Genomic DNA, 26,415 nt, shown 5'->3' on the forward strand with positions numbered 1-26,415 from the left:
AGCTTTGTGAAGCTGTGAGGCCTCATGGAACCAGTGAGACCATTGTGACCCTGGGGGTCCCCACAGAACCAAGAGGACCATTGTGATACTGTGGGGCCTGGTGAAACCAGGAGGCCTTTGTGACACTGCAGGGCTGCATGGAACCAAAGCTCCAGGGTGACACAGAGGGGCTTCCTGTCATCAATGGTCCATTGTGATGTTGTGGAGCCAGAGGAGACCATTGTGACACAGCAAACCTTCAGGGTCCAAAGGTCCACTGTGACATTGCAGGGCTCATGGAACAGAGGAGTAACATGACATTGCAGGGCCTGGGGAACCATGGAGACCATTGTGCACTGCAAGGTCCCATGGAATCATTGGGACCATTGTGACACAGTGGGGCCTTCTGGAACCTGGGGTCCATTCTGACATTGTGTGACCTCATTGAACCAAGGGGCCAGTGTGACTCTGCTAAACCCCATGGATTCAAGGCACCATTGTGACACTTCAAGGCCTTGTGTAACCAAGGTGTCATTGTGACACCATGGGACCCCATAGAACCAAGGGGACACAGAACAGCTCTGGCTGGTTTGGCGTCCTGTAGACTGCCTGACTGGTCCAGCTGACCTTGGCATGTCACATCTTATCTGCTACTGAAACACTGGTGCTCTGTGTGGTAAAGAATTCTTCTTCTCCTCCAGGAACATACGGCCACAATTGGGATTTCACCTCCAAATTTCCTTATATTTAGGGATTGTTCGTATAAGAATATTGCCAGGTCAAGTCTGGCTGGCAGTGGTTTCATGACGGTCACCTCTCACTTGTCCCCAAAACACTGGGAAAGGCTCTGTGCTTTACAATAGCATGGGTTCCTGCTGGGTATTTAATAATTAGCATTGACAACTCCATTATTCCAGAAGGCTGATCAATCACTTTAGTATACTATACTACACCATTAAGAAAAACCCATCACCCTTGCAGGCTGTCCAATTCAGCTTTGACCAGATAGGTCAATTGAATTTGTTAAAAGATTACCATCAAGTGCCCTCCCCCAACACAACTAAAACCAAACACCTACAAACTAGAACCCATACAAAATAACCCTACTACTAAAATTAAACACAAAAAACCACAAAAACCAACCATAAAACCAGTCCTAAAACAACCCAAGCACAACTCCCACCAGAAGTTACCAGCAGGTCAGGTGTTAATCCTTTCAATACTTCAATCCTCCCTCGAGTAAAAAAAAAAAAAAAAACAAAACAAAATACAAGCATATAAAAAAACAACATGAAACCATCAAAGTCAGTAAAGAAGAATTTAAATCCCAAAAAAAAAAAAAAAAGAAAAAAGAAAAAAAAAACACACCAGAAAAAAATACCTTAATCTTAAAAAAAAAATAATCTTATAAACTATGGAGATAAATCTCTTTTTCTTTATAACACATAAAACTATAAAAAAATAAATTAATATCAAACAAAAACCTGCATATTCAAATAAACAAATGTTAAAATAACTGTAATTTCATCAAAAGTTTAAACAGAAAAAAAAGTAGTCCAGTACCCCCAAGAGAAGATCTCTATTCCCAGACATAGAAGTAATTTTAAAAGTAAGTAATAAAAACTTTTACCTTTAAGGAACTCATCTTTAAAACAGTACCCCATACATCAACATGGCCCATCAACAAGCTGTAAAAAAAACTTGTAGCAATAAAAACAACTTCACAATAACAAAGTTCCCCAGACAACTGTTATCGATGACAAAATTAAGAGCCACAAAAAATCTAGTTTTTCCTCTTGTAAACCAAATCACCAAACCTTAACAAGAAAAATTTCTCTCCCTAAGAAAACTAAAAAAGACTATTCTAGAAAGAATAAACTAACTAGAAATTTTAAGTTTAGTTTTTAAACAGTCAGTAAAAAAAAGGTCTAAAGCAAAAAAGTGTTCTAAAGAGTTTATTTGAATTCTTACTACATTTTTCCTTTATTTACTTATAATAAAATTTTCTTTATATCCACTTAAAATTTTAAACCTTCTTTACCTTTCTCCTAATCCAATTTCACAAAAAAAAACCACCATAAATAATTAACCAACAATAAAACCCACCACACTCATCAATACATTAACTAAGAAATCTCAAAATTAGAAAATCTTACATTAACAAACCCAAACAACTATAATATGATAATAAACCTTTTACTAAAGTTTCTCTGATTTTATAAAGTGCGCAGTAAAAGCTATTTTATTAATTTGAGCTCCTGAGAATCTCTTGTCAGTATTTCTCCAGTGAGTCCAACTCACGGTACACAAACAATTGTAATTCCTTTTAAAGTCTCACTGAGAGAGGTGTTTGGAGGATGGGAGTCAGGGCTTGTCTGTCCTGCTTGGCACAGCCCAGGCAGGCCTTTCCCAGCCACATTCCACTCTCCATTTCCCAGCTGGAGCCGCTGGTGCCTCTGAGTTCTGCTGGCCCAGCCCCAGGGACGCTCTCCTTGTCTGCCCATTCCCCCACAGTCTCTGGGCAGGGATGGCCTCAGTGGGGACTGCTGACATCCTCAGCAACTTGGAGGCTGCTGCTGGATTTCACTGCTGCAGAGGCTTGTTCAGCCTTCAGCTCTTCAGTGCAGGAATTCAGTGTCCCAGGGCTCATTCACATTCAGAACGCCTTAACAAGCCAAGCCTCTGGGACTAATTTGATTTTAGATTTCAAATTATTTCTGGCTAATTACACAGGTTTCAGAAGCCAATTCAAACTCAATATATTCTATTTTAAAAAAACTGTGAGAAAACATTTTTTCAGGTCCTGTTTAGGTTTTTTTCCTCTTAATAAACTGATATATGCAGTCTCCAATTGGCACTGAATCCAAGTACCACCTCATGCAGTCTGAATAGATATGAAAATCAAGACCCTTCATGGCTGTCAATCAATCAGACTCTATCCCTACCCCCACCATTTCCCCCATCCAAGCCGTGGCACTCAGAGCAGCCTTGTGCAAATCTCAGCTCCCTCCAGCCCAGGCTGCACCTGCAGCTTTCAGCTCCTTGGCTCCAACTCCCACCTGCTTTCCTTGGAGAAGGAGCTGCCCGAGACACAGAGGGATGTTCATTGATTGTCAGCCAATAAAGCCAAGGGAAGGCACAGCTCCATCAAATGCAAAAGTCATTCTTCTCCCTGGCTCTGCCCTGGCCCTGATCCCCACAGCCTGTCCTGTGTCCTTCATCCCTCATTTGCCAGGCACTTTCTGGGACAAGGGAGCTCTGCTCTGCCTATGGAGGGAGGTCCAAGCGTAGGCACTAGAATGGGAACCACAACTCATCAGGTTTGTGTCCTTTGAGGGACCAGGAACTGGTGAGACTCAGAGGCACAGAAAGGTTTCTCTTCATGGCCAATATAAAAAATGTGAACATGATAAAATTGAATAAATTTAATAAACATTAAAACCCTTCCCTGAGCTCCTTGTGACAGCAACATCTGACATGTCCACCATCCACAAGGGATTGCCATACGGGAAGGATTTTAGACAAAGACATAGGAAGAGGGGATATAAAAGATAAAACAAAACTAAGATGCTGACTAAGAAGGTATTTAAAGTTTTGAAAAATTGGGCAACTCCCTGATGCTCAAAGCATGAAGCCAGTCAAGGGAGACACATTGGAATAACCAGAGAACAGCTGCAGGAAGAAATCTGGGAGCAAGGGGAAGGACATAGATCCAGCTGCTCTAAATGAAGAGATGTCCTTAGACACGGGCATTTAACCAGAAGAGCTGGAAACACCTAAAGGAAGAGGGTCGTGAAATACTAGACTGAATGTTGGTGGCAAAGGTAGAGGGGAAGATCAGTATTTTTTCTCCTGCCATCAGGAGAAGAATCCATGAGATCCAGGAAACTCCTGGTCCTGGTGGGAAAACTTTGCCATTTCTTCTAAGTACTCAAGTAATCCAGATAAAAAATATTTTCTGGTATATTATGAAACTAACAGGTATTAAAACCTGTGCCCCTTTCCAGGCAGACATCAGCTGTGTGCCCATGAACAGGCAGTGCCACTTGTGCCCTGAGGTGCCCAGCTGGGATTGGATCTCTCCGAGAGCACCTGAGGGAGAGCAGAGCACCTTGCAAGCTGCAGGTCCCTGCCAGCCCCGCAGGGCTCCTGTCCCATCAACATCTGCTCTGCTGCCAATCACAGCTGGGATAGCACCGCCCCTGCTGTGTGATTGACAGCTCTGCCAGGGCTGGGGGCGGGGCTCTGTCCCACCACAAACCAAGGCCTGACCCGGCCCTGGCCCCACACGGGCATTCCAAGCATCCCGAGGTGTTTCAGGACATCGATCTCATCCAGACTCTGAACCAAGGGGATCATTGTGACACTGTAGGGTCTTGGATCATTGTGATGCTTTGTGGACTTGTGAAATGCAGGGGCCATTGTGACACTGCAGAGCACCATGGATCCAAGGGACCATTGTGACACTCTGGAGCCTCGTGGAAACAAGGACATCACTGTGCCTCTGTTGGGCCCCATGGTCCCAAAGGGCCAGTGTGAAGCAGCAGTGTGGGAATTAGCCCGGCTGTAAATCAGAGTCAGCCAGATTTTACCCCAAAAGAACCTGCATGAGGTTCAAGCCCTGGGAATAATTTATATGAGCTTCAAGCCCTGGGAATCATTTCTTTAACTTAGGCTGAGCTTGGGACTTCTCCCATAAGTCTTTAGCCATGTTATGCTAAGTTGTCCAAGTTCTGCTTCCCTACTGGTTACTTGTTTCCCCTATATGGGTATTGTTCTAGTTCTCTAGCCCCAAGTGTATATGTTGTTGCTTCCCCTTTATCTCAGGTCTTTGGATCCTGCCCTTCATACTGTGCTCAACTTCTCCATGTTTTTTGTTTTTCACCCCGTTATTGAAGTTTTTTTTGGGCAACTCCATTGAACCCGCTCCTTTTCATTTTCGCCAACTTCACTCTTAACTCATGGAACCAGAGAGGTTTTTCTCAGCCACCCTCACTGTGACATCTGGCCCCTGAGCAGGGACCCTGACATTCAGTTACGTCAGCTGGGGTTAGCTGAGAGATAGGCCAGTGCTCCCCGGGATTGTGGATTGTGCCGGGCCCAGTGGATTTCCCATCACTTCGAGGGACCTGAGCCAGCATTGGTGGGGACGATGATGGTTTCCTCCTGTGGAGGATTGCAGGTGGGTTTGGGAAAATGTAGGACATTTATTATCCATTTTGCCATCCTGTTTTTAAAATACAGCACCACATGCCATAATTGATTTGGGGCGTTCCGGTGGCTGTTCCCCCCAAGGCGGAGAAAGGAGAAAAATAGGTGGTCAGTTGTCCAAAGTAGAAAGGAGCTTATATGGACACTTTAAGTTAATTCTCACTGATCATGACAAAATATTTTCAAAGAAGAAATTAAAATCAATTGTCATTAATCAATGATCATTAAAAATTTTCCAGACACTTATGCTGACGAAATCCATACCACTGAATTTTGTGACTCTGTGGGATTGAAATTGTGCAACCTTTCAATCAAAAGGGACCCCATTGCACCCTGCATGCTCCCCTTCTTCTACACCATCCTCGAGACCCTTCACCAGCAAGCTGTGTGTCAAAAACTTGATCCATCAGTCACTCCTAACCCTGGACCTCCCCTGAAACCCGCCTTTCTTGGACTTTCCATGATGGTCCAAGATGGCAATGGCCATGGTGTCTTGGAGCATTGTGCCCTGGAGACCCAAGATGGAAGAAGCCCGAATGTGGCTCGGGAGCCTGGCCATCCTCCCTCCATCTTGGCTCCTCCACTTCCTGCTCCCACAACCTTCTCTTCCACTCTGAACGAACCTCCAGACTCCACCCCCGTGCCTGCAGGTCACACCTCCACTGTCATTCATTCCACCTCCACCCTGGGCCACAGCTCCAGAAAATGACAAAATGGCAGCGCCCTTTACTTACCCTCCGGCAACAATATAAACCCCATGGTCAAGGATACTGAGCCAAACTATCACACTATTTCTAATCCAAGTGTTTCTGCTCCAAGTTATTCTTCCTCCCCAGAAGACAGTTTGGATTCCCCAGAGCCACCTCTCCCCGCAAGCCTAGAAGATCCCTGGGAAAGGATCTGGAAGGAAGCAGTTAAGGAAGGAGACTGGCAAATAGTCTTGAAACTCCTCATTGCCCCAGGACATGATGAAAGAAGGGAGCAGAATCCCAGGTATCAGCCATTGGTTTACGGGGAAATCAAGGAGCTGTGTAGGGCAGCTAAAGACTAGAGGCAGGACTCACCTTGTTTTAATGGCCTAATGAGGGCCATGTTTACAGCATATGTAACCCCCTATGATTTAAAATATATTATGACCATGTTTTTATCACCTACAGAATGCACCCTGTGGGAAAGAGGGATGGAAGTGTTTACTAAATCAATTAATAGCAGACTATGCTAATAATGAGGCAAGGGCGCAATTGACAATCAGCCATCTAGCTGGAGAAGGACAACACAGCCTGCCAGATGATCAAGCAGCAGGTATCCCCAGAGAAGTATTGGACGATAGAAAAGAGATGGCTTTGAAAGCTTTGATCCAGGTACCGGATGGTAGCACCCCCAGTTTGGACTATGTAAACATAAGACAAGAACCCGGAGAGCCCTGCATGAAATTGATTGATTGCCTTAAACAGGCACTAGAGAAACAAGTCAGGGATGAAAAGACTCAAAATGAATTACTAAAGTCATTGGGGGTAGCCAATGCCAACCTGGAATGTAAGAAGGGGCTGCGTGCCCTTCCACTAGAGATGGAACCCACACTCCTGCAGATGACTGAGGCTGTAATTGCCTCAGGACAGCAGAACACGTAGCGGCCGTACAAGTCCAGGCCATTGGGCAAGGAGTTGCAGAGGCCCTAGTGGCCATGACATTCCCCTTTAAGGAGCCCCAGCAACAATTACAGGGCCCAAAAATATGTTTCTGGTGTGGTCAACAAGGACATTTTAAAAAATATTGTCTCTGGAGTAGGGGGGTATCCGGTCCCTAACAGAAATGAACATCAAACTAAGCAGAATTTGGCTTTTTGAAATGGCCCAGTGCAGGTTGGGATGATGATCCACCCTCACAGCTGGCCCAGGGCAGGCCTGGAGTGTCCTTGGTGGCACCTTGGTGGCACCTTGGGCTTGGCACAGACTTGAGGATGGTCCATGTTTTCAACAGAGAAACTCAAGTGGTTTAGATAGCTTCAAAGAATTAAAAAGACAAACCCCCTCTTTGGCTGTGTGCAGTCAGATCTCCAAGCAAAGCAGATCCAAAATGACTGAGGAGAGACAAGATGGGGATGGGGAATGTGGAGCAAGGTTGTTGACACTGCGTCAGAGCCCAGGGCACAGCTTCTCTGACCAGGCCAGACCTCCTCAGGAGAGTCCCTGGATCAATATCAGTCATAGAATACTTCAATTGCCTCTTGTGTAATAAGAAAAAATAATAAAAGACATCCTTGAAAATAGGAATATATATTTACTAGAAAATTTTTGAAATATTTCACCAGTGAGAAAACTTCCTGATGAACAGCACTAGAGCAGAGGGAAATCAAGGCAGAGCCATGGTTTGTCAGGATTTGCTTGATCCTAATAAGCCCCATGGTGCATTTGGAGCTAAGCCCTGGAACCTCAGGGCCTGAGAGGTGATTGCACAAATCTTTCCAGGAGTCAAAGTCAGAGGAAACATCCAAAGTGTCTCAAGGCATGAATGGGTCTCACTGAGGTCCCTCTCCAACACAGGCTCCTCGTGGACTCCTTGGAGGAGAGAATTGGAAGCCAGGATGGCACAAAAACTTCTCAGAGACTCAATGTGAAAAGGAAAATTCAAAGTACTTTAAAAACCTTGAGTATCTCAAAGTATAAATGAGCCCCACTGAGTGTCAGTACAAAGCTCTCAAGGGACTCATTAAAGCAGATAATTGGGGCCATGATTGCAGAAACCTCTCCCAGAGTCTGTATCAAAAGCGAAACACCAAGTACCTTAAAATAACTGAAGTATCTTGAAGCATTAATGAGCCCCACTGAGTGTTGTTACTGACAAAGCCTCTCCAGGGACTAATTACAGCAGATAATTGGAGGCCATGATTGCACAAACTTCTCAGAAAGTCAAGGTAAAAGCCAAACCCAAAGTCCTTTGAAAAAACCTGCAGTCCCTGGGAGCATTCAGGAGCCCCCAGGGCCATTGGTGAGCAAGGCTCCCCAGGGACTCCTTCCAGCAGATCCTTGAGGCCACTGGGATGTGGGCAAGGGGGGATGCTGAGGGCAGGACAAGGGGCTGACAGTGCCCAGCCTGGCTGGGGCTGTGCCAGGAGGCCCCAGGGCCTCAGGACAAGGTGTCTCCTCCTAGCCCTTGCTGGCACAGACCCTGCTGTGCCCCAGGCCACCAAGACTTGGCTTCTCTTTGTCCCCACCTGTCATCACTGCCTCCAGTTCTCTGCTCTGCCTGGGGCCTGGGGACACTTTCTCAGTGGTGTCTCTCAGTGGGACCCATTAAAAGTCCAAGAAACTTTGGAGTTGGATTCTGACTTGGAGTTCTGGAGAGGGTTTTTCAGCTGCCTCTCAGAGACTGATGTTCAAGGCCTGAGCACAAAGCCCCAGAGGTTCATTAAAGTCCTGGTGCTGTGTCTGTGCTGCTGAGCTGGGCTGGGCTCCTGGCCCAGAGGCAGCTTCTGGTAAGCAAGAAGAGCTTCAAAAGCACATTTCTCTTGATGAGCAGCTCTTGTGGCAGCCCAGCAGGGCTGGGGCACTGCCTGCAGCCAGCCCGGGCACAGCACAGAGGCACAGAGGGGTTAAACTCAGCCTGGGCTGGGAGCACAGAGCAGAGCTCACTCAGGGCTCACTAGAGGAGAAATCCTCCCAGGTTTCACACAGTCATTTCCTGGCTGTGGGAAGAGAAGCTGCAGTTCCTGCAGGGATCTCCTGGAGCACATCCCACAGCTTTTAGGAGCTTTCAGGAGCACTCTCAGAGCTGCTCCAGGGCAGGGATGTGGCCCCAGGGCAGGGCTGGCTTTCCCTGCTGCCCCAGCCCAGGCACAGCCCCAGGCAGCTCCTGTTGCCAGGCTCTGCTGCAGGGCTGAGCAGCCACGGGTGCAGCCAGGGGTGCCTAGGGCTGTCCTGCAGAGCAGGCTCCTGCAGCCCAGGGCGCTGTGCTGGGGCAGGGACTCTGCTGCCTGCCAGGGACAGCTCTCAGCCGGCCCGGGGAGCTGCTCCCAGCGCTGGGGAGAAGCTGTGGGGGGAAGGAGCCACCCTGAGCAGGGCAGGTGCTGCTGCTGAGAGGGGCTGGGTGGGGCAGGGCTGCTCCCAGCTCCACACCAGCCTGGGCACAGTTCCAGAGGACACTTCCCAAAGAAGGTAAGCCTGGCATTGCTGGAAAGATCAGAAGCTTTCTTGAGGCTGTTTTCAATTTCCTGCTAGGAGAAGGATAGGAAAGTTGGGGTGATGACAAAAATATTTTTTACTTTTGATACATTTTCATATATTCATACCTCTATAAATCACTATTATATAGTTATAAAACTATAATCCTTACATAACTCTATTGAACTCTTTATTAACTCTATTAAACGACTATTATATACTTCTTTAACTATAATCCTTTATTAACTCTAGTACATTTCCTAACCTTTCTCCTAGAATTTAGAAAAATAAGCTGACTGTATAAATACATTCCTGATACTGTATAGTCTTATTATCAGGAAGAGGACCTACAAGAAGAAGATTTTTTGACCAGAATGTGAGTAGTCATAAGAAAAATTGATGGCAAAGAAGCCATTGGACCAACTCCTATGAGTTGAGCAACTGTGTGTAACTGGGGAAACACAATCTCTTATTGGATGTTTCTGTTAAATATCCTAATTAATCCACCTTAATGAATTGTTGAAATCAGTTGTGCCCAATTCCCACTTGGATACCTCAAAGCTTCCAAGGAAATGTCTGTTTTTTACTTTACTATTCTAACACCTTTGCAAGAGTTTTTTTTTTTTTTATTAGAGACAACAGAGGGATGAGAGAGGCAAAGCAGGAATTTTAATCCCAGAATCACAAAACATTCTGAGTTGAAAGGGACACACAGGACCACCAAAGGAATGTTTGAACATTTACAGAGACTCCAGAACTGTAATTTTGGGTGGTCAGTCTCTTTGCTGGGAGCCTCCCAAAGGGCTCTCAGCCACTCCTCAGCCCTGGACAGCAGCAGCATCACCTCTGCAGGGCCCAGCAGGGCTCTCCTGAGCTGCCCTTGCCCACCTGCACACAGAGCCTGCCCCAGCCAGGGCCCTGCACACAGGCAGGTTTCTGTAGGGCCGGGGCCAGGGCACACAGGGTGGGATGGGCTCTGTGAGCGCTGGCAGGGACAAGGCTCCTCTCAGGAGGGAATGTCCAGGCCCAGGGAGATGCTCAGGTGAGGAGAGGGGCTGAAGAGAGCAGTGCTGGGGCAGGAGGGCACTGTTGGTGTGTGGGAGGTGCCAGGCACAGCTGGGCACAGGAACACTGTCCTGAGTGCCCGGCTGTCTCTGCCCTGTCCTCTCAGGCACAGCACCACAGCATCTTCTCTTGTTTCTGCCCTGCCCTGATATTGTCACTGTTATCTGCTGCTCTCAGGGAGGCTCTGGCATTTGCAGCAGCTGAGTCAGGCACTGCCCTTGGCATTCCTGCCAGGGAGGGCTGTCCATGGGAATGGGGTGTCCAAGCTTCCCTGGCACCTGTGGGGCTGTGGGCAAATCAGTCCATGGGAAAGGGGAATGAGCTGAGCCCCCTCCCTGAGATCCCATCCTGGGCACAGCCGGGGATCTCCTTGCTGTGCCCTTCCAAGCTCTGAGCTGCCCTCCTGGGTGCAAATCTGTGCCAGAGCCTCTGGCAGTTCCCTGAATGTCCCACGGGGAAGGGCAGAGCTGCCACAGCTGGGGAAATGCTGCTGGGTTTGCCAGGGGAGCCGTGAGTGTCCTTGGCACAAGGGGGTGCTGAAACCTTGCCCAGAGACCTTGAGAGAGGGTGAGACATTCAGGGATCCCTCTGCTCTGGGCAGGGTGTGGTTAATCCCAGGCTGATCTGGGAGTGGGATTGTGCTCTGATTGCAGCCAAAGGTGCCAAGCCAGGGCAGTTGGGAACAAGCCCATCCAGCTCCTCACCTTCCCTGAGCCACAGGGAATCCTTTGCCTCTCTCATCTCTCAGTGGCAAACTCTGAGTGCAGAAGGAATGCTGGGGATTTCTGACCTCAGAGAGCCAGGAATGAAGTTCTAAAACAATTCCAAAACCCAACTCCTGACATTCTTTAGAAGTGTGAGTGCAGATGGTACCAATTCTTTCTCCATTAGGAGTGATTCCCCCGACAAATCCTGAATATCCAGCCTTGTCCCTCTGCCCCATTGCCACAAACCCAGGGCAGCAGGGCAGGGATGGCTCCTTGAGAGCCCCCATGCACAGGCCTGGCTGCTCCTGGCACACTCAGCCAGCACAGCTGGAGCTCAGGCAGGGACCTGGGTGAAGGTTTTCCCAGAGCAGGAACAAGGGTGGGCGAGTACCACTGGAACAGTCTGCAGGGAATGGCCCAGGTTTGGCTCAAAGCAGCCTCTCCTGACTTGTCACTGTCCTTTCTCCATGAACAGGTCCCCATGTGCAGCCCCAGCAAATGTCCAACAGCAGCTCCATCAGCCACTTCCTCCTGCTGGCATTGGCAGACACGCGGCAGCTGCAGCTCCTGCACTTCTGCCTCTTGCTGGGCATCTCCCTGGCTGCCCTCCTGGGCAACAGCCTCATCATCAGCGCCGTAGCCTGCGGCCACCACCTGCACACGCCCATGTTCTTCTTCCTGCTCAACCTGGCCCTCAGCAACCTGGGCTCCATCTGCACCACTGTCCCCAAAGCCATGCACAATTCCCTCTGGGACACCAGCACCATCTCCTACACATGATGTGCTGCTCAACTCTTTTTCTTTGGATATTTCACTTCAGCTGAGTTTTATCTCCTGACCATCATGTGCTACGACCGCTACGTGTCCATCTGCAAACCCCTGCACTACGGGACCCTCCTGGGCAGCAGAGCTTGTGCCCACATGGCAGCAGCTGCCTGGGCCAGTGCCTTTCTCAATGCTCTCATGCACACGGCCAACATATTCTCCCTGCCCCTGTGCCATGGAAATGCCCTGGGCCAGTTCTACTGTGAGGTGCCCCAAATCCTCAAACTCTCCTGCTCCAAATCCTACCTCAGGGAACTTGGACTTCTTGTGTTTTCCATCTGTTTGGGATTTGGCTGTTTTGTGTTCATTGTTTTCTCCTATGTGCAGATCTTCCGGGCTGTGCTGAGGATCCCCTCTGAGCAGGGAAGGCACAAAGCCTTTTCCACCTGCCTCCCTCACCTGGCTGTGGTCACCCTGTTCATGACCACTCTTATGTTTGCCCACCTGAAGCCTCCCTCCATGTCCTCCCCATGCCTGGATCTGGCCCTGTCACTTCTGTACTCAGTGGTGCCCCCAGTCCTAAACCCCCTCATCTACAGCCTGAGGAACCAGGAGCTCAAGGCTGCAGTATGGAGATTGATCACTGGAGGCTTTAAGGAGCATTAAACTGCTGGCTAATTTTGGCAAATCACTTATAATAAAAGTAATCTTTGATACATCTTGTTGATTTGGATGTGGGTTTTTTTCTTTTTATTTAATTTCCCTTTATTAATATTGTCCACATTGAAAAGCCAATCTTTGTGCCATTTCTCTTTCTGTTTCTATCCACCTGCTTTGTGGCCACAGACTGTGTCAATGAGGACCTGTGCTCTCTGTGCCTTTAAATGAACTAAAGGATCTCCCAGCAGAGTTTTCTCCAGAGATCCCTCTTTTGTTGCCTTCTCTGGAGCTGCAGCAGCAATGTCTGTGTGCAGAGCTGGGGGCAGATCAGTGCTGGCACAGCAGCTGTGCCCAGCAGCAGCAGCAGCAGCAGCACTTGGTGTTGCCAGTGCTGCTGCCGTGGCCCTGCCCCGCTGCCCTGGTGGCCCTGGTGTTGCTGCAGGGCCTGAGTGCTCTCGGGGCCGGGCACAGTCCTGGGGGTGGCAGTGCCGGGGCTGCAGCAGGGACAGGCCATGGGCACTGCTGGGGCAGCACTGACGCCTCAGGCCAGGCCCTGGGGTCTGCAGGCTCCTTGCCCAGGCTCTCTCAAGAACACGGCCAGGCCAATGCTCAGCACAGAAAAGCCCCAGGGTGAGCAGCCCCAGGCTGGCCGTGGGCAGGCTGGGGGCAAACAGCATGGCTGGGGCTCTGCAAGGGCGCTGGAGGAGACGGGAAGGAGCAGCAGAGCAGGGGCTGATCCATCCCCAGGGTGCTGCACAGCCCAGGGCAGCGTCCCAGAGCGTCCTGATGGAGCTGCCAACAACATCCCCCCTCTGCAGCCCTGGCCTCTCCCCCAGCTCACACAGGTGCCGCATCCTTGCAGGCACAGCCACGGCAGCACTGGCTCAGGAGCCCCTGTTTGCATTGCACAGAGCAGGCGGGAGCACCCCCATGCTGCTGCTGTGGGGACATGAACCTGAGGGAGCACAAATGCCATCAGCCCCTGGGGCCAGCAAGGGCTGGGGGACGCCAGGGAAACCACTCAGCTTTGTCCTGGCCTCTGCAGTCAGCCAGAAAGTTTCTTCCCATCAGCTGGGAGTTTCCTGTGCCACTGCAGGTGCTGTTGCTCAGAGCCAGGTCTGCCTGGCAGCCACCCCCAAACTGCCCTCAGCACTTCCTTGGCTTCACCTTTGCTTTCTTTACTCTTCCTGTTACAAATTTCTTCCTATTGCCCAGCCCTGTTCCTTACTTTGCAGACAGGCCATCCCTGTTTGCCCTTTCCTCTCTGGCCCCACTGCCCATTCCAGTTCCTGACTTGGCACCATGGGAACATCCCTTGGGCAGCAGGATCATCCTCCAAGTGCTGCGGGAATTGTCTGCAGGCTCCTGCAGTGCCTGGTGCTGCTCCCTTGCCAGAGGCACCCCAGGCCAGGGAGGCACATCTGGGCTGCTGTGTCTGCCTGTGGGGCTCCCTGTTCTGGGCAATGAGGAGGAGCTGCAGAGGCTCTGCAGGACTGACAGGATGGCCTTTGGGGCTGGCAGGAGAAGCTGAGGCACCTGGGCTGCTGGAGCTTCTGAAGAGGAGGCCCAGGGCTCATCCTGCCACTGCTCCAAGGGTGGTTTCAGAGAATCATAGAATCTGTAGGGTTGGAAAAGACCTTGGAGATCATCAAGTCCAGTCTGTGCCCTGACACTGCCTTGTCTCCCCTGAGCCTCCTCTTCTCCAGGATAAACAACCCCAGCTCCCTCAGCCACTCCACACAGGACTTGTGTTCCAGACCCGTGACCAACCTTATTGCCATTCTCTGGACATGCTCCGGCCCCTCCATGTCCTTCCTAAATTGGGGGGCCCAGAACTGGACACAGCACTCGAGGTGCTGCCCAACCAGTGCCCAGCACAGGGGAAGAATCACTGCCCTGCTCCTGCTGGCCACACCATTCCTGATCCAGGCCAGGAGCCATTGGCCTTCTTGGCCACCTGGGCACACTGCTGCCTCATGTCCAGCCTGCTGTCCATCAGTCCCTGCAGGTCCCTTTCTGCCTGGCTGCTGTCAGCCACTCTGTCCCCAGCCTGTAGTGCTGCAGGGGTTGTTGTGGCCAAAGTGCAGGATCCAGCACTGGGTCATGTTAAACTTCACCTTGTTGGATTTGGGTCCTGAATCCAGCCTGTCCAGGGCCCTGTGCAGAACCCTCCTACCCTCCAGCAGATCCACACTCACACCCAGCTTGGTGTCACCACAGTTCCTTGAGGCCCCAGAGTGTGCCAATGGCTTCCATGATTGCATGAGGCCTCCCAGTGTCACAATGTCCCCTTGGTTACATGGAACCCCTTGGTGTCACAAAGTCCCTTGGATCCTTGGGCCCCGCAGTGTCACAATGGATCCTTGGTCTCCCAAGGCCCTGCAGTGTCACAATGGATCTCTGGTTCCATGAGGTCTGGCAGTGCAGCAATGCTCTCCTTGGTTCCCAGTCTCTTTTATGCATCCCACTGTTAGACAATAGAAGGACGCCTGGCAGATGAAGGGGAGTGCGGGTGGATATCTTCTCAAGGAGGAAATAATAAAAATTCCTCCTGTCTCCCTCTTCCAAGGCAGGTGCCACTTCAGAACAGGTATGAGCCCCTGCATCTGGAGAGCCAGCCAGATGATTTAGAAGAAACTTTTCTGCCCAGTGAGCCTCACAATTATAATTAGTCTGTGAGAGGGATTACCACCTCTAACATCAAAAAGGAAAGAAGTGTAATCATGGTGGGTGGCTCCCTTCTGAGGGGAACAGAGGGCCCCATATATAAACCGGACCCACCCCACAGAGAGGTCTGCTGCCTCCCTGGGGCCTGGGTAGAGGATATTACTGAGAGACTGCCTGGGCTGATTCAGCCCTGTGATTATTACCCACTGCTGATACTCCAGGCTGGCAGTGATGAGACTGAAAAGAGGAGTGTCAGGACAATTGAAAGGGACTTTAAGGCACTGGGACAAGCGGTTGATAGGACAGGGACACAGGTAGTCTTTTCCTCAGTCCCTTTGGTGTCTGAGAAAAACTGTGAAAGCAAAAGGAGAGCCACATCATGAACAAGTGGCTCAAGGGTTGGTGTCATCAGTAGAATTTTGGACTCTTTGGTCATGGGGCAACTTTTACAGCACCTGGCCTTCTGGAACCTGATGGGCTCCATCTCTCTGTTAAGGGCTTTTGCTCATGAAGGTTTTTAGCTCATGAACTGGTAGAACTTGTTGAGAAGGCTTTAAACTAGGCTTGAAGGTGGAAGGGGATGCAGTTGGGCTGTCTGGAAGCAGGCCCAAGGGTGGTAAGCCTGAGTTAGGGGAGAAATCAGCAGCCCAGCTGAGGTGCATGGATACCAGTGCACACAGCATGGGTAACAAACAGGAAGAGCTGGAGGCCATGGTGCAGCAGCAGAGCTGTGATGTAATTGCCATCATGAAATGTGATGGGATGACTCACATGGCTGGAGGACTGCACTGGATGGCTACAAGCTCTTCAGGAGAGATAGGAAAGGGAGAAGAGGTGGAGGGGTGGCCCTTTATATTAGGGAGGCTTTGGACACCATAGGTATTGAAACTAATGAGGATGGAGCTGAATGCCTGTGGGTGAGAATTAGGGGGAAGGCCAACAAGGCTGACATCCTACTAGGAGTCTGTTATCATCCACCCAACCAGGTAGAAGAGGTGGACAACTCATTCTATAAGCACCTAGAGAATGTTTCTGGATCATCAGCCCTTGTTCTTGTAGGCAATTTCAACTTGCCGAACATTTGTTGGGAACTCAATACAGCTGACAAAAAGGCTGTCCAGGAAATTTTTAGAGTGTGTGGAGGACAACTTTTTGTTTCAGCTGATGGGTAAGCCCACCATGGGAGGTACTATGTTAAATCTTGCTGTTTGCAAATAGAGATGGGCTGGTGGGAGATGTGGTGGTTGGAAGCCACCTGGGGCAGAGTGATCACGAGATTATAGAATTCTCGATATTTGGTGAAGTCAGGAGGAACATCAATAAGACTTTTATACTAGACTTTTGGAGAGCAGACTTTGACCTATTTAGGAGGCTTATTCAAAGAGTTCCTTGGGAAGCAGTCCTTAAAAGCAAAGGGGTTCAGGAAAAGTGGATGTGCTTCAAAACAGAGATCTTGAGGGCACAGGAACAGACTGTCCCTGTGTGCTGAAAGATGAGGTGAGGAGGCAAACATCTAGCCTGGATGGGCAAGGAGGTTTTGGAGGAACTTAAGAATAAAAAGAGTGTACATCATCTTTGGAAGAAGGGTCAGGTCTCTCAGGAAATATTTCACGTGGCTAATAGAGCATGTAGATTGAAAATTAGTGAGGCCAAAGTTCAGTTTGAACTTGAAATGGTGACTTGTGCAAAGGATAATAAAAAATGCTTTTACAAATATATTAACAATAAAAGGATGGATAAGATCAGTCTTTGTTCTTTATTAGATGTAGCAGAGAACTTGGTAACTGCAGATGAGGAGAAAGCAGAGGCGCTTAATGACTTTTTTGCCTCACTCTTTAGTGGGAAGATGGCTTGTCTTTTAGACAACTGTCATCTTGGGTTGGTTGATGGTGTCAGGGAGCAGAATGGTGCCCCCATTACCCAAGAGGAGGCAGTCAGAGAACTGCTGAGCTGCTTGGATGTTCATAAATCCATGGGCGCAGAAGGGATCCACCCCAGGGTGATGAGGGAGCTGGCAGATGAGTTTTCCAAGCCGCTCTCCATCATTTACCAGCAGTCCTGGCTCACTGGGGAGGTTCCAGATGACTGGAAGCTGCCCAATGTGACACCCATTCACAACAAGGGTGGGAAGGAGGATCCTGGTAATTACAGGCCAGTCAACCTGACCTCAGTACCCACTAAGGAAATGGAACAGTTTATACTGAGCGTCATCACTCAGCACTTCCAGCATGGCCAGGGTATCAGAGCCAGCCAGCAGGGGTTCAGGAGGGGTAGGTCGTGTTTGACCAACCTGGTCTCCATTTATGACCAGGTGACCCTCCTGGTGGATGCAGGAAAGGCTGTGGATGTGTCTGTTTGCACTCCAGCAAGGCCTTTGGCACTGTCTCCCACAGCACACTCCTGGAGAAGCTGCAGCCCAGGGCTGGGACAGGGGCACTCTGTGCTGGGTTCAGAACTGGCTGCATGGCCGGCCCAGAGAGTGCTGGTGAGCGCTGCTGCATCCAGCTGGCAGCCAGGCACCAGGGCTGTCCCTCAGGGCTCTGTGCTGGGCCAGCTCTGTTCAGTATTTTTATTGATGACATGGATGAGGGGATTGAGTCCTTCGTTAGTAAACCTGCAGATGACACTGAGCTGGGAGTGTGTGTCCATCTGGTGGAAGGTAGGAGGGCTCTGCAGGGAGATCTTAATGGTTGGAGGGATGGGCAGAGTCCAATCAGATGAAGTTTAATAAGTCCAAATGCCCAGTCCTGCATTTTGGCCACAATAACCCCCTGCAATGCCAGAGGCTGGGGATGGTGTGGCTGCACAGTGCCCAGGCAGAAAGGGACCTGGGGTACTGCTCGACAGCCGGCTGAACATGAGCCAGCAGTGTGCCCTGGTGGCCAAGAAGGCCAATGGCTCCAGGCCTGGATCAGGAGTGGTGTGGCCAGCAGGAGCAGGGAGGTCATTCTTCCCCTGCACTTGGCACTGGTGTACTTGGCATTCTTCCCCTGTACTGCCACTGTACCTGGAGTGCTGTGTCCAGTTCTGGGCCTCCCAATTTAGGATGGCCATGGAGGGGCTGGAGCGTGTCCAGAGAAGGGCAACAAGGCTGGTCTGGAACACAAGTCTTTTAAGGAATGACTGAGGGAGCTGGAGTTGTTTATCCTGGTTAAGAGGAGACTCAGAGGCGACCTTATCACTCTCTACATCTACAGTTTCCTGAAAGGCGGTTGAATTCAGATGGGGGTCAGTCTCTTTCTCCAGGCCTCAACTGACAGAAACAGAGGACACTGTTCTAAGCTGAACCAAGAGAAATATAAATTGAATATTAAGAAAAAGTTTTTTACAGAAAGGGTGATAAAGAGTTGCATTGGTTTGCCTGGGAAGGTGGTGGATCTTGATGTGTTGAAAAAAAAGAGTAGATGTGGTACTTGGTGCCATGATCTAGTTGACGTGTTAGAGCTGAGTTGGCATTGATGGTCTTGAAGGTCTCTTCCAACCCAGTAATTCTGTCATTCTGACATTCTGTGAATTGTTGATCCCAAAGGGCCCCTACCAGCTCGGTCCCTTCTGAAATTCTGACACTTTGGCTCAGCCTTTGTGTCCCCTCAAGGTGCTGGCAGAGCTGTTGGGGACAGGGCAGGAGGGGGCAGCCCCAGCGTTCCCCTGTGTGTGACACCCCAGCAGTGACAGCCCCCAGCGTTCCCCTGTGTGTGACACCCCAGCAGTGACAGCCCCAGCGTTCCCTGTGTGTGACACACCAGCGGGCAGGGAGGGGGCCCAGCCCGGGGGTCCCGCAGAGCCTCCCTGCTCCAGAGCCCAGCTGCGACAGCGGGGCAGCTGCCGGGATCGCTGTGCCAGGGACGGGCCGCAGCTGGGGCTTCCGAGGGGCTGGGCTGGAGCAGCTTTTTGTCCCGATGCACCGGGGCATTGCCGCGGGGTTGGGGTCCCTGGGAAGCCGCAGCAGGACAGGGTGGCAGTGGCTGGTTTGTGGATTTGTTGCTGGGATGTTTTGTTGGCGGCCCTGGGCGGGCTGTGGGAGCCGGGAGCGGCCGGGCGGGCACGGAGCCGCCCCTCGGGCCGGGAGCCCCGGGCAGAGCTCTGTGCTCGGGGCCGGGCCGGGCAAAGGCTGAGGGAGAGCGGGGGAAGCGCTGGCACAGAGGCCCCGGGCTCGCCGTGCCCCCCTGGCCGCGCAGCCGGGCTCGGGGCCGCCTCGCTCAGAGCCAGCCCCGGCTGCGGGGGTCCCGGGGCTCCCTGGGCAGGGGGCGGCGGGGGCTGCCCGAGCTCTGTGCCCGGCGCTGGGCGCGGCTGCCGAGGCAGCGGAGGATGCAGGGTCCCCCCGTGCTGGGGCTGGCTCTGCCCGGCCCAGGGGCTGCACTGTCAGCCCAGAGCCACCTGGGGATCGCCTGGGACCGGCAGGGCTGGCAGGGAAACCGGCCCTGGGGGGAGCAGAAACGGGCAATGCGAGACCTGGGGGTGCTCCAGAAGCCTGGACATGTTGGCAGCATGGACAGGGGGGAGCCATGGATACCCCAGGACTCTGAAACAGGGACCCGGGACAGTGCTGACCCATGGGACGCCTGTGATGCCAAAGTGGTGAGCCCAGAGAAGGGGAACCTGTGGGATTGCCAGGAGCCCCAGCAGCCCAGAGAGGGGAACACCAATACAAACCTGACCCGCAGCAGCCCAGACAGGGGGGCCTCCAGGAGCCGAAAGAGAGACCAGAGAGGGGAAATCCAGGGTTGGGTGTTTTTGCTGAATCTTGGTCATTTCTGTATTTTGGGGGACTAAATCTCAGTGTTTTGGGGGTTTACACGGGCACCAGATTCCCAGTGACTTCTAGAGTGTGGAGGCACAGGTGCCCAACATTGGAACTGCAATACCTCAAGGCAAAGGTGACCAGGGTCAGAGAGAGACACCCCTCTGAGGACAATGGTCTCACCATCAGCATTTGCAGGCTCATGTGAATGCAGCAGGCTTCATTGGTATCACCCAGTCCAGCTGCCCTTTTTTCCTAATATGTACTTCCCCTAGAATGTTCTCCCCTCTCTTGTCCCCCATTGGTCCCGGTTTACTGCAATGCTCTGCCCCTGTTACCTCATTGGTTCCCCAGTTGGCTGCCCCTCCTCTGCACCACCTGTGCTCAGTTCCCATTGGCCCTTGGCCCTGAGACCCGCCCCTTTCCCCCCTTATCAAACCCTGTGTCCCCAGCCCCATTTTGTCTCTGTCTCTGGACCCTCTGCATTGCAATAAACTGCATTTGGAGCTGTGCACACAGACCCGTCTCTGGCCTTGTCCATCAGCAGGTTAAGCAAGCGTGCTCCAGGCCCTTGGAGTGCAGGTTGCTCACAGGGACTCGTTGTGGATGTGCCACAACACTGGAGATGGACTTGGGCAGGAGGAACGCCCTAATCCAATGTACTCACACTCTGTATTTTTCCCCAAATCAGGATTTCTCATTCCCAAACTGGCTGGATGGAGGAGGAGGCTGTGAGGAAGATTCCCCGGGACATGCAGGCAGGTGAGGAGGAAGTCAGTGCCCCTTTCCCCCTCTCTCCTGCTCCATCTCCCAGCCCAGCAATGCCCCCAGCTGCAGGACAATCCCACTGCTTTCTTGCTGGGGATGCTGGGGAATCTTCTTCCCTTTCCCTGTGGCATAGGGGCAAAACCCATCCTCTCCTTGTCCTACCTGCCCCAGACAAGGAGGTGAGGATGGAGACCAGGGAGGACAAATCCCCTCAAGAGAATCTCAAGGAAGAGGCAGATTTGAGCAGCTCCACAAGGCAGGAATTCAACAGGGAGGAAAAGCACCAGAGATCCCACAGGAGGAGGGGCTCCAAACCCAGCCCAGGTTGCTCTGAGGTGAAAGGCTGCACCCTGAGCCAGGAAGGTGGACACAGCTTCATCCAGGGATCGGAGCTGGTGGCCTATGAGCAGCTTCATGATGGGGAGAAGCCCTACAAGTGCTTGGAGTGTGGGAAGAGCTTCAGGCAGAGCTCCCACTTGATCCACCACCAGATGATCCACACTGGGGAATTGCCCTACGAGTGTGGGGAATGTGGGAAGGGCTTCAGGTGCAGCTCAAACCTCATTACCCACCAACGCATCCACACTGGGGAGAGGCCCTACGAGTGTCCCCAGTGTGGGAAGAGCTTCACCCAGAGCTCTGACTTGACCAGACACCTACGGAAGCACCAGTAAGGGAAGCCCTGCAAATGTCCCTGCAGGGAGAGCTTTGTGCCTGGCTCCAGCTTCATACCGAATTGGAGGACCCACGTTGGGAAGAGACCTGTGATGCATGTTCCCTGTGATCCATGCTGGGAAGACACCTGTCCATTTTCCTGCCCCTGCCAGTGACATGATGGGAGACTGAAGATCATGAGGGTCTGGCCAGGGCTGTATCATTACATTCACTCCCACCGCAGGTCATTGCCAGGGGCAGGAAAGGGACTTTCTCTCTTCCCAAGGAAAAGGGTGTCCTTTCCAAGGAGAGGGAAATATGTTGCTGGGAAAAGCCAGTCAGTTGTGTTGTAGTTTTCCCTGTAAATTGTTTGTCTTATCCCTTGTCTTATCAATATTGTTTCTGTTCCTGTTTGTTCTTTATCTCGTTGCTGTTCCCAGTAAATTGTTCTTATCCCAGCCCGGGATCTTTGCCTTTTGTGCTTTCCATGGAAGGTGGGAGGCCAGCGAGCAGCAGCGCGGTTTTAGCGGGAGCAGGAAATTGGGGAATCCCATTCCTGAATCCCGGCCCATGGAAACAGAGCATCCCAGCTGGTCCCAGCCCTGGTGGCCATGGCAGCAGCCTTGGGAGGGGGTCCCTGGCTGGGGCTGTGGGAACCTCTTCCCTCTGGTGCCCAGGGACAGGACTGGAGGGAACGGCTGCAGCTGAGTCGGGGCAGGCTCAGGTTGGATCTCAGGAAAAGGTTTTTCCCAAGAGGCTGCTGGGGCAGTGCCCAGGCTCCCCAGGGAAGGCTCCCAGCTCCAGGGCTGTCTGAGCTCCAGCAGCGTTTGGGCAGTGCTGCCAGGCCCAGGCTGGCATTGTTGGGGTGTCCTGTGCAGGGCCAGCAGTTGGACTCCAGGATCCTGATGGGTCCCTCCCAGCTCAGCCAGTTCTGTGGTTCTGGGGGAACAGGGGCCTGGTGATGGTTGCCATGGAAACTGACCATAGGAATGGAGTGGTGATGGTTGCCCACTAAGGATCAGATTTGTCACAGGCCCTCAGAGGGGTTCCATGGGGACTTTCCAAGAGTCTCCAGGCTGTTCAAGAGCTGGAATGTCACAGGCAGAGACAGGGGCTCCATGGACACCTCCCAGGGGTTTCTGGGGATGATAAAGAGCCGTGTGGTCAGAGGCAGTCACAGCCATTCCACGGTGACATCCCAGGGCACCTTGGGCTGCAAAGGCACCAATCTGTCACAGGAACTCACGGGGGCTCCACGGTGACATCACAGGAGTCGCCAGGCTGCCAAAGGGCCGGGATGTCCCAGACACTGACAGGGGTTCCTGTCATGGGCACGATGGGAGCTTCAGGCAAAAGCTTTATTTCTTTATTGGAGAAACTTCTGCTGCATCATGAAGTGGAGAAATGCCACCCAACAGCCACCATGGATCCTCAAACCCCTGCAGGGCCCCCAGACTTCTAAAATTCCTTCTAAAAGAGGAGACTGGGAGTGACTGGATCCAATGCTGGCCCCAGACTTTGTCAAAGGTGTAGAGATTGGACAGGTGAATTGGAACTTAATGCAATTTGTCCCACAGGATTAAGGATGGAATACCAGATATATTTACATAAATACAGCTCTTATTGATTCTGATCATTATTAGAACAAAGAACTTAACCACAGTTGTTTACTCCACAGTACAGGAGCTATAACAATTATTAGAATATTCTGCTCTAGGAAGCAATTTTGAAGTCAACAGGGCCTGGCTGGAGTTGTTGGAGCCCATGGCAGGCAGAGCCTCCTGCTCCAGCAGGAACTGCCTTTCCTGTGCCAGGAGCAGGGCAGGTCCCACTGCAGGAAAAGCCCCAGGCCAGCCCCAGCACAGGGAAGGGCTCGGGCACAAGGGCAGAGTGCCGTGCTGGGAGCTGTGCCAGGCAGAGCCTGAGGCACCAAAGGCACCTTGGCAGCAGCAGCTGCTTGCAGGGCATGGCCAGAAGCCTCCCTTGGCAGCCCGGCCTGGTGGCCAGCACTGCAGAGCTGCTGCCTCAGGGCTCATTTCTGCCTGGGCTCTGAAAAGCCACTTCTGCTCCAGGAGCTGCCTGGGAAGCCATTGGCCCCAGCACCCTGGGGACAAGATATGAATGAGAAAACTCTTCATGCCGGCAGAGACAAGGCAGGGGCAGAGGAAAGGGGAGAGCCAGGCCCAGGGGACAGGGCTGCCATGGTGATGGCTGTGAGGTCACTGCCCCTGCAGCAGCCTGGCTGCCCTCAGCAGACATTCTGGCCAGAAGCGTTGTGAGGGCACCCAGCACATCAGAGAACCCACACAACAGGAATTCTGTCCTTGGGGATGAGAGGGTTTCATTGGGTCAGGTTGTACAAAGCTCTTGCTCTTGGATAATTCCTGAGATGGGAAATCCAATTCTGTGGAAGAACAGTTGCCATTCTCAGAAATGGAAAATATTTTCGCCTTTAAACAATTGTAAATCTACCCTCATTCAGTTCAAAGATATTGAGCCTTGTTCTGTCACTGCAAGATTTGGGAGAAAATAACTTTGACCACTGTTTTTATTTTCACAGACCTTGGAGAGAATCCAAAAACCTCTCAAGATAGTGTTTGGAGGCCTCATCCCCTAACCAGCAGGGAGAGGCAGCAGACTCTGGGCTCAGTGGTGTGGAGACTGAGGACAGAATAAGAGTACCCGGGGAGGGATTAAAGGGTGGTTTCACACATCCTGGAGTTTTTCTTTATTGTATAAAACAGCCAGAGAAAGAGATAATGGCACCAAGGGCAGCTTGGGAAGACCAGACTGGACACCAGGAGAAAGGAATTTCCCTCCCAGGGCAGGGCTGTGGTGCAACACATCCCCCAGGAGGAGCCCGGAGCAGCCCAAGGCTTTGTGTGGGCAGGCAGAGGCAGGCAGGAGGCAGAGCTGTCAGCAAAGGAAGGGGCCAGCCAGGTGGGGCAGCCGGGGGATGACGACAGCCTGCAGGGACAGAGGCGCAGGGCAGGGACACCGTAGGACAGCCTGGGCTGCACAGGGCACAGGGATGGGCAGCAGCTGCAAGGCCCTGACAGAGCCACCTTGGGCAGCACTTTGGCCATGGCTGCTGGCCCTGGGCCTGAGGCCACGAGGGGACAAGTGACCCTGGCAGCCCTGGGGCCTCATTGCCTCCTTGTCCCTGCTCAGCAGCCTGGCAGGGGCCGCCCCATGGTCCTGCCCTTGGCATTGCACATCCCCACATGCCAGAGCCCATCCCGGGAAGAGCCCTGAGCAATGAGGGAGGGACAGGATCTGCCTGGCCAGGGGCTGGGGCTCAGGCCTTGGCCCTTTGCATTCCTGAAACACATCCAGGTTTGCTCAGCACCAGAGACACCTTTGCCTTGCTTGTCCCCAGCTGTCATCACTGCCTGCAGTTCTCTGCTCTACCTGGAACCTGGGGACACTTTCTCAGTCATGTCCCTCAGTGGGACCCATTAAAACTTCAAGAAAGTTCAGAGTTTCAATTTAACCTTGAGTTCTTGAAAAGTTCTTTGAAGACTCTCTCAGGGACCGAGTATGAGGTAAACAACACCAAAGCCCTGAGAGTGTCATTAAAGTTTTCCAAGTCCAATTATGGGGAAATATTTCAAAGAGCTTGTAAGACATACACATACCTATTTTAAAGGGTTTATTTTATTACATTTCTCTTTAGATCAGAGGTGATTGCAGCATTCTGTGATTGATATTGACCCAGGGTCTCTCCTCAGGCGCTCTGGCCTGCTCAGAGAAGCTTTGCCTTGAGCTCTGACCCAGTGTGGACAACCTTGCTCCACATTCCCCAGCCCCATCCTGTCTGTCCTCACTCACCTGGGACCTGCTGTGCTTGCAGAGCTGGCTGCACTCAGCCTAAGAGGGGTTTTCCCTTTTTATCTTTTTTGAAGCAATCAAAATCTCCTGAGTTTCCCCACTGAACACAGACACACTCCTCAGCTGTGTGCCAGCCCAAGGTGCCACCAAAACCACTGCAGGCTGCCCTGGGCCAGCTGTGAGGGTGGATCATCAGCCCAAGCTGCACTGGGCCACTGCAAGGGGCTGTGGCCATGGACACTGCCCTGACCCCACTGCTGGGTTTGGCTGCCACGGCAACCGTGAGACATTAAACTGTGCTTGGAAACACTGGGGAGGACTGGGACATACTGGGGAACACTGGGAACGCTGTGGGAGACACGGGGGTATACTGGGATTGACACTGGGGGATACTGGGACAATCTGGGAACACAGGGAATGCTGAGGGGCAATCTGGGCAGACTGGGAGGGGCTATGCAGGTACAGTGAGACACAGTGTGACATACTGGGACACACTTGGAGTGACACTGGGAGATACTGGGACAAACTGGGATCACTGGGGACACAGCATAGAAGAGTGGAAGACACTGGGGCATACTGTGGATGACAATAGGAGGAACTGGAAGGGACTCAGGTGTATTGGAAGGGACTGGAGAGGCACTGGGGTCGTACTGGTCTGTACTGGGGATGAACTGGGCTGTGCTAGGAGGGACGGGAAGGGTTGAATGGGCTATTCCCACCTCCACTGTCTCCCATTTGCCGATGGTCCTGCCAATCATAGCCAGCGGCCAATCAGCACAGGGATTGGGTCTTGGGAGCAGTGCCTGGTGTCAGCGCCATCTTTTATTTTTGCCTACAACTCCCATCATGCCCTGCGGCCCGGTAGGGCCCCATTGGAGCCGGGACTACAGCGCCCGTCATGCCCCGCGCTCCACAGACCCCACCCCGGCATCCGCCCCCCATCTGTCCCGTAAGTGTCCCCCAGACTCTCCAGGATCCCTCAGTGCCCCTCAGCGCCCATTCGGGACCCCGCAAAAGCGTCCCCGGATCCCCTGAGTGCTCCCAACCCCACGGATGCCCGGTACAGCCGCTTGTGGGAATTCATCTCCTCTCATCCCCCGCGGCCCCAGAGCTCCTCAGAGCACAGTCCCGCACCTAAAACTCGTGCCGTGCCCCGCGCCCTACAGAGCCCGGTTGGAGCTCCCCAAGCGCCCCCCAGGTATTACCG

At 52.1% G+C, this 26,415-nt stretch overlaps 1 protein-coding gene and 1 pseudogene across 1 annotated transcript; both read left to right on the forward strand.

Annotated features, from left to right (window-relative positions):
* The first annotated feature begins 11,620 nt into the window (after positions 1-11,620).
* LOC135287594 (olfactory receptor 14J1-like) lies at positions 11,621-12,553 on the forward strand (annotated as a pseudogene).
* Positions 12,554-14,951: 2,398 nt separating this feature from the next.
* LOC135287634 (zinc finger protein 3-like) lies at positions 14,952-21,882 on the forward strand. The gene is made up of 3 exons (XM_064400907.1): positions 14,952-15,137; positions 20,647-20,717; positions 20,895-21,882. The coding sequence occupies exons 2-3, from the start codon at positions 20,672-20,674 to the stop codon at positions 21,395-21,397; spliced, it is 549 nt and encodes a 182-aa protein (XP_064256977.1). The 5' UTR covers positions 14,952-15,137; positions 20,647-20,671; the 3' UTR covers positions 21,398-21,882.
* Positions 21,883-26,415: the final 4,533 nt, after the last annotated feature.

This window comes from Passer domesticus, chromosome 30 (assembly GCF_036417665.1).
Source record: "Passer domesticus isolate bPasDom1 chromosome 30, bPasDom1.hap1, whole genome shotgun sequence".
Classification (NCBI taxonomy): Eukaryota; Metazoa; Chordata; class Aves; order Passeriformes; family Passeridae; genus Passer; species Passer domesticus.